At 32.2% G+C, this 7,451-nt stretch overlaps 1 protein-coding gene and 1 pseudogene across 1 annotated transcript; both read left to right on the forward strand.

Moving 5' to 3' along the window:
* The first annotated feature begins 3,362 nt into the window (after window positions 1-3,362).
* On the forward strand, window positions 3,363-3,899 carry LOC101889755 (ligand of Numb protein X 2). The gene has a single exon (XM_005184903.3). It carries the CDS (start codon window positions 3,444-3,446, stop codon window positions 3,840-3,842), a length of 399 nt encoding a protein of 132 aa, XP_005184960.1. The 5' UTR covers window positions 3,363-3,443; the 3' UTR covers window positions 3,843-3,899.
* A 1,753-nt stretch (window positions 3,900-5,652) lies between these two features.
* Window positions 5,653-6,817, forward strand: LOC131804850 (succinate--CoA ligase [ADP/GDP-forming] subunit alpha, mitochondrial-like; annotated as a pseudogene).
* The last annotated feature ends 634 nt before the right edge of the window (window positions 6,818-7,451 follow it).

Consider the following 7,451-nt stretch of genomic DNA (forward strand, 5'->3'; position numbering starts at 1 on the left):
CTAAAATCATCAAAATACCAAATATCGGGAGGTACCTTTATACAGGGGCTATACGAAGACGTGGTCCTGCACAGACAATTTTCTGTCACAGGCTGTAGTATTCATTTCGAACTTCCAATACCAAATTTGAAACCATTCCGGTGAATAATGTCGCTAAAATCAACAAAATACCGAATATCGGGAGGTACCGTTATATGGGGGGCTATACCAAAACGTGGACCTACATGGCCCATTTTCTATAGCAAAAGTTCTGCAGACATATTATACATTTGAGTAAAATGTTATCAATCTACTTCATTTCGTTCGGAAGCTAGACGGACATCGCTAAATCGACATAGAATTTTATGCTGATCAAGAATATATATATACTTTGTGGGGTCTAAAATGTATATTTCGAGGTTTTACAAACAGAATGACAAACTTAATATACCCTTCATACTATGGTGGAGGGTATATTAAGTGAAGGATTAAAATTTATTATTGATTGATAGTCCATCTCCACTTAGATTTGATCCTTCACAAACATATTCTTTTAAAAAATACCAGTTCCTTCGGTCCTCCAAAAAAAAAAATTTTAAATCAACGTTGCACTGGTCCTCCAACAAAATATTCTTTAAAAAATCCACGTTGTTTCTGGTCCTTGAAAATATATTCCACGTTGTTTCTGAACCTTGAAAAAAAAATGTCTTTAAAAAATTCACGTTTTTCTGGTCCTGGAAAATGTTCATTAGAAAATCAACATTGATTTGGTCCTCCAAAAAAAATATTTTTTAAAAAGTCCACATTGCTCCTGATCCCTTAAAAAAATATTTTTTAAAAAATCCACGTTGTTTCTGGTCTATGAAAATATATTCTTTAAAAATCCACGTTTTGTCTGGTCCTTGAAAAAATATTCTTTAAAAAATCCACGTTGTTTCTGGTCGTTTAAAAAAATATTCTTAAAAAATCCAATTTGTTTCTGGTCCTTTAAAAAAATATTCATTAAATAATCCACGTTGTTTCTGGTCCTTGAAAAAATATTCTTCAAAAAAACTCAAATTTGTTTCTTGTCCTTTGAAAAAATATTGTTTAAAAAATCCACATTGCACTGGTCCTTGAAAAAATGGTCTTCAAAAACTTGTTTCTGGTCCTTGAAGAAATATTCTTTAAAAAATCTACCTTGCACTGGTCCTTGAAAAAATATTCTTCAAAAAACTCAAATTTGTTTTTGTCCTTTGAAAATATATTCTTTAAACAATTCACGTTGTCTCTGGTCCTTGAAAAAAATATTCTTTAAAAATTCCTAGTTGCACCGGTTCTTAAAAAATATTCTTTAAGAAATCCACTTTGATTTGGTCCTTGAAAAAATATTCTTTAAAAAATGCACTTTGAGTTGGTCCCACCAAAAAATATTCGTTAAAAATACGCTTTGATTTGATAACCAAATAAAAAAATATTCTTCAGCAAATCCTCGTTGCACAAATCCTTGAAAAAAACATTCTTTAAAAAATCCACGTTGCGTCTGTTTCTTGAAAAAATATTCTTTAAAAAATCTCCTTTTAATCTGTCCTCCAAAAATATTTTTTATAAAATCCACTTTGAATTGGTCCTCGAAAAAATCGAAGAGAGATTCTCCCTTTTTTCCATGACAATTACATTCCCCAAAATTCCTTTTGGATTTTATATCCCAGCCTCTGCCAATGCCAGAGAATTGTTTCAAATATTTAGTCATCTTTTTGCAGCCCTTCGAATTGAAATTTAACAGTTTCTTAGGTGAAGACACTTTTTGCATTGGAGCAATAGGCTTTTACACACTGTTTAGCCTTTCCAAGGCCTCTATTGACGTCCTGCAATTCTTGTATTTTTCAGCTGGAAAGGCTTCCCACAGATTATGAAAAAAATCAAAAGCTTACTCATCAACATCATACCAGGTTTGATTTTATTCTGCATTCCAACTCGAAATGTTCTTTTCATCACCCTTTACGTGTTCCCAGCATCTTAAATTAATTATAATAAGCCCATGAGACAACGTCCGGGGTCCATAGCATCTTGGGAATAATACGTATTTTATTTCTTCCACGAGCATTGAGCTCCTTTCGAAAAATATTATTTTAAAATCCCCAAGCATTGATGTCCTTTGGAAAAATATTTTTTTTAAGTCCACGAGCATTGATCTCTTTTGGAAAAAATTTTTTTTTAAATCCACGAGCATTGAGCTCCTTTGGAAAAATATTTTTTTTAAGTCCACGAGCATTGATCTCTTTTGGAAAAAAAATTTTTTTTAAATCCACGAGCATTGAGCTCCTTTGGAAAAATATTTTTTTAAGTCCACGAGCATTGATCTCTTTTGGAAAAAATTTTTTTTTAAATCCACGAGCATTGATCTCCTTTGGAAAAATATTTTTAAAAATCCACGAGCATTGATTTCCTTTAGAAAAATATTTTTTAAAATCCACGAGCATTGATTTCCTTTAGAAAAATATTTTTTAAAATCCACGAGCATTGGTCAGGACGTCCTTGAAATATATTTTTTAAAATCTACGAGCATTGATCAGGACGTCCTTTGGAAAAATATTTTTAAAAATCCACGAGCATTGATCTCCTTTGGAAAAATATTTTTTAAAATCCACGAGCATTGATATCCTTTGGAAAAATATTTTTAAAATCCACGACCATTGAAATTTTTTTTTTTGGAAAAATATTTTTTAGAATCCACGAACATTGACCTCCTTTGGATTTTTTTTTTAAATCAACGAGCATTGATCTCCTTTCGAAATATTTTTAAAAATCCACGAGCATTGGAAAAATATTTTTTAGAATCAACGAGCATTGACCTCCTTTGGATTTTTTTTTTTTAAATCAACAAGCATTGATCTCCTTTCGAAATATTTTTAAAAATCCACGAGCATTGATCTCCTTTGGAAAAAATTTTTTTTAAATCCACGAACATTGATCTCCTTTGGAAAAATACTTTTTAAGTCCACGGCAATATTTTTCTATGTCACATGATACCATATCATCGTGGCTATTCTTCATACTTAATTTCGACACCCACTATATGTTGTTGAAAAAACACGCATTGCAACAAAGTTTTATAGAATTACATCTCAGCCAAACTATCAAAAACATATGCGGTTTGTTAGCGATTTGTCACGACAAATGCGTGGCAAGGAAAAAAATGGTGAGGTAAGGGGCCATAGTAAAATACAATTATTTTTTCCCCTACACCTTCTCTTCGGAATGTTCAAATTTGCTTAAACTGTGGTTTGTGCCCAACCACATTCTTCTTGGTATTTCGGTATTTATACTTAATTGCAGTTTATAGAACTACCTCCAATTTAAATTTCACCTCAAAATCTAAAAACAATAAATTAAAAATATCAATAAGTTTTTCCAATCAAATTGCCTTCCTTTCAAAAATTTTCCGGTAGTTTTTTTGTTTTCCATTCATATTTCTTTCCAACATGAATAACCAAAAGTCGCCTCATCGTCTTCCGAACATAATTGATTTAACAAATAGTGTTGAAACTCCAACAACATCCCCAGTAAACAAAAACAAAAACGAAGCCGATGACGATGTAATTTTGGTATCCACTACCCTGCCGGCACCGCAACCCATCAAATTCTGCAAATCTCCATTTGGCAAAGAAAGAAGAAAATCCTATAGACACCCCAGCGGTCCCTATATAACTCTCACGTGTCCCATTTGTTTGGAATCTTGTATAAAGCAACAGCCCACCTCAACGCGATGTGGTCATATATTTTGTGAGAAATGTATTAAACATTTTATACATGTGGATAGCAAATGTCCCATTTGTAAAATGAAAATTAACAATTTGGATCTATTTCGTATCTATGTCTAATGGTCATGCATATATTTTGTTTTTCGAATTAAAATCAGTTATTCATTTTATGTAAAATTTGCTATTTTTGAAAAATCCATGAGAAAGTTGTAAAAAGGTAGCTTTTAGTGGTAAAAGAGGTTGCGAGAATCCTTGATGTCCTCAATTTTCTTTGGCAAATTAAATAGATTTTATTTAAAGATTGTAGTAGAACATTCGCTGTCGACCATTGACAATGATATTCATGATGATGATCATAACTATGAATTTGTAATGTGCAAGAGACTGGACGCTACAACTGCTACCTCTCCCCAAGTTTGCTGAACTTTGTTAGACGCTGATGATGACGACGATAATAATAATCATGTTAATTTTTGTAATGATAATCATGATCATTAGTGTGTGTGTTCCACCAAATGACACTTTTTGTGGGTGTAAAACAAATGATGATTTTGTTGCAATCGGTCAGATGTGTAACACAAACAGAAAAAAAAACAACAGAGATCAAAGATTAATCAGTGCACACCAAAAAAAAAAATTTTATAAGAATTTTTTTCCACACATTAGATGGGAACGTTTGTGGATAGATAACCAAGTGAAAACAATGAATGATGATGCATTAATGCGGACCGCAACAACAATTTCTATGATTGGAAAATTTGTGTAGACTTTGTCTATAGCAAAGATGCAAAAGATTCTTATCGACATTTGTGGGATATCAAAAGTACATCTCTTTCTGATATGAAATGTCTTATTGATGTATTTTTCGTATGTTTTCGAGGGTGTTGAACTCCATCAATACATTCTTGCATTTCAAGTTATGGTATACTATCGTACAGAGAGGAAATTTAAGAGCATAATTTCTTGAAATAGCCCCTCAAAACACAATTTCTTGTTGAAATCTACCTTTTGCATAGAATGTATTCATGGACATTTTGAGACCGCACCTCTTCCATCTGCCCAAAGTACTGCAAGGTATTAAACGTACACCTCTTTCTGGCATTATTTTGTTTTCGCATGTTGTCGAGGGTGTTGAAATACATCAATACCGTCTTGCATTTCTAGGTATTCCCACTTAACGGCTAGTTCAAAGGCAATTGTGCAACATTGCAGCTTAAAAATATAATCAGCTTTTAACTAAACATGAATTATAAATTGGTTTCTGTAAATTTCTCTGTAAAAAAAACACTTACCTTTTTTGGCGCAATAAAGAACCACTCCATTTGAAGAACGCTTTATTCGGCTAACAACTCACAATTGAAAAAAAAAAACTGTTAACTACTTGCCAGGCAAGAGTTAAATTGTTTCCCAATCAAGGCTCAAGTTTATGCACTAAAAATCAATGTTTTATAACTCACGGAAGTTCACAATTGCCTATTTTTCTCTGGGAAAATAATAAATGCTAAATATTTTATCTTTAATTGGTGAAATTATGTATTTAAAACACAGAAAATTGTTTAAAGTCTTTTCTGAAGCTTCGCGTTTTAATTTTTTTTTTAACGATTAACTGACTGCAGGTCAATGTTTGCTATCGATTATTCTACTATCGGTTAACTGAACCAACAGCCACTTTGAGAGTAATCAGTTTTTTCATTTTGATTTATTTATGGTTTAACGGTATTCTATTTTTAGAGTATTTGATAAATTACTTGAATATATTTTAATACATATATTTGTTATAAGAATGTTAAATAATCTTTATTTATTATCAAAATAACTAATTGTTATTTTTCCCACCAGCTACTTTAATCATGTGCCATCATTATCGATAACTAACGGTTACCCGTTTTCTCGGCTCCTTTTCTCTCTCTCACAGCCACTTACTCATCTCTAACCTCCAACGATTTTGACATTTGTGGCAAAAAGTTGGTTCGATTTGACGACGAACGAGGCAGAGAGGCGAAATTTACGAGTAGAAAAGAAAATTTGCATAACTTTGCATATTTTTTTAAAAACAATAGCCAAGGGCCATATAAAAAAACTCATTTTGCAAAACAAATAATGGCTGCCAGCTCGAGAGTTTTGCTCAAAGTACGCGGTAAGTGTAACAGTGAATAGAAAATGATAAAGAAAAAAAGATGAAATCTCCAATGAATTTGGCAAGAGAAATTATATAACGTCATAGGAGAAATATTTGTGATAACATAACCGGTGGCTAATTAAAAGTAAATTAAAAATAATTATTGGAAGATAAGCAAAAGTGGGCAAGGTGTAAATTTGGTGGCAAACTCCAATAATATGTGGAAATTCGTTGGATTCTACAGGGCCTCTATATAGTTGGCATATGATACAATAGCGAACAAAAAAAAAAAAACAAGTGGAATGTCAAATATCCAATGACCGTGATTTTTTGTTAATTTTTTTGTATTTTTGCTATCGTTGTTGTTGTTAGTTTTCTTGTTTGCTTGTGGGAAAGCAAACTAATTGAAAGTGATTGTGTATTTGTTGTTTTACCCTGAGAGTGATCAACAGATCAGAGAAAGGGAGATGTGTGTTGTTTTTCAAACATATTTTTAGATTTTAATTAATTTTCCTTTCCTTTTTCTGCTTTCCTTTGTTTCAGATGGACTTGTTGCCGCCGTCCGCCACAACTCCCAATACAATCAGACACGTGCCAACTTAATGTTGACCGGTGAATCTCGTGTCATTTGCCAAGGTTTTACCGGTAAACAGGTACCTTCCACAGCCAACAGGCCTTGGAATACGGCACCAAATTGGTTGGTGGTATTTCACCCAAGAAAGGCGGTACCACCCATTTGGGCCTGCCCGTTTTCGCCAGTGTAAGTAAAATGAAGTAATTTAAAAATGAAAATAATTTTTTTCTTTGTATTTTTAAGAATTTTGTTAGAAAAAGATTCGAGGACATGAAATGTAAATGAAATGTTTAATTGAAGTCAAATCCATTAATTCGAAAATTAGTCAATATAGCGGCTTTAAGGATAGTTTTTCAATTTCTAATGAATGTCCATTTATAGAGCCGTATGATATGTTCCATTTGAAGGCCATCATATCTTAGAGAAAAGAAGATTAAAGGAACTTTGTCTGGGAGGAGAAGTTCTAAAATCTTTATGGCGTAGAAAGGACTTTTAAAATCACCTTATCTTCAGTTTTTAAGAAATGAAAGCTACTGTGGAATTAATAGCTGCTCTTAGATTCACATCAGTGAGCTAAAAATTTTGATTCCACAAACATATCCCCTCAATTTCATAAAATTATGCCCTAAAGACAAGATTTTTCTCGAAAAACGGACTTTATAATATGCATTTTCCCAATATAGGAGAACTGAATTATATTGAAGAATAAGTAGATGTGCTTCTGTTGACATCAAAAACCTAAAAAATTAGTATCTAAGAAAAAAATTGACACCCATTCTATAAATATGTTTGTCTATCGCAACAACTTTAAATCTTAAAAAGGTCCCATATTCGGTCCAAATTAATTCTTATAGAGGAAAATGTCTTATATACTTGTGTGTATAATCCAGTCTATTTTATTTGATTCTAGAAGTACCTCTGCGACCACTAAGTCAATAGGTTCTCAAATTAAGACCATGTCCAAATCCTACCTAAGTTTGTAATATCTCTACCTTAACCAAAAAATATTAACGTTTTTCTATTCCTTTTCCCCTTT

The sequence above is a fragment of the Musca domestica genome, unplaced genomic scaffold (genome assembly GCF_030504385.1).
Source record: "Musca domestica strain aabys unplaced genomic scaffold, Musca_domestica.polishedcontigs.V.1.1 1029, whole genome shotgun sequence".
Classification (NCBI taxonomy): domain Eukaryota; kingdom Metazoa; phylum Arthropoda; class Insecta; order Diptera; family Muscidae; genus Musca; species Musca domestica.

What these genes read in the sequence shown, in the direction of transcription:
- LOC101889755 (XM_005184903.3), top strand. Translation starts at nt 3,444, where the DNA reads ATGAATAACCAAAAGTCGCCTCATCGTCTTCCGAACATAATTGATTTA.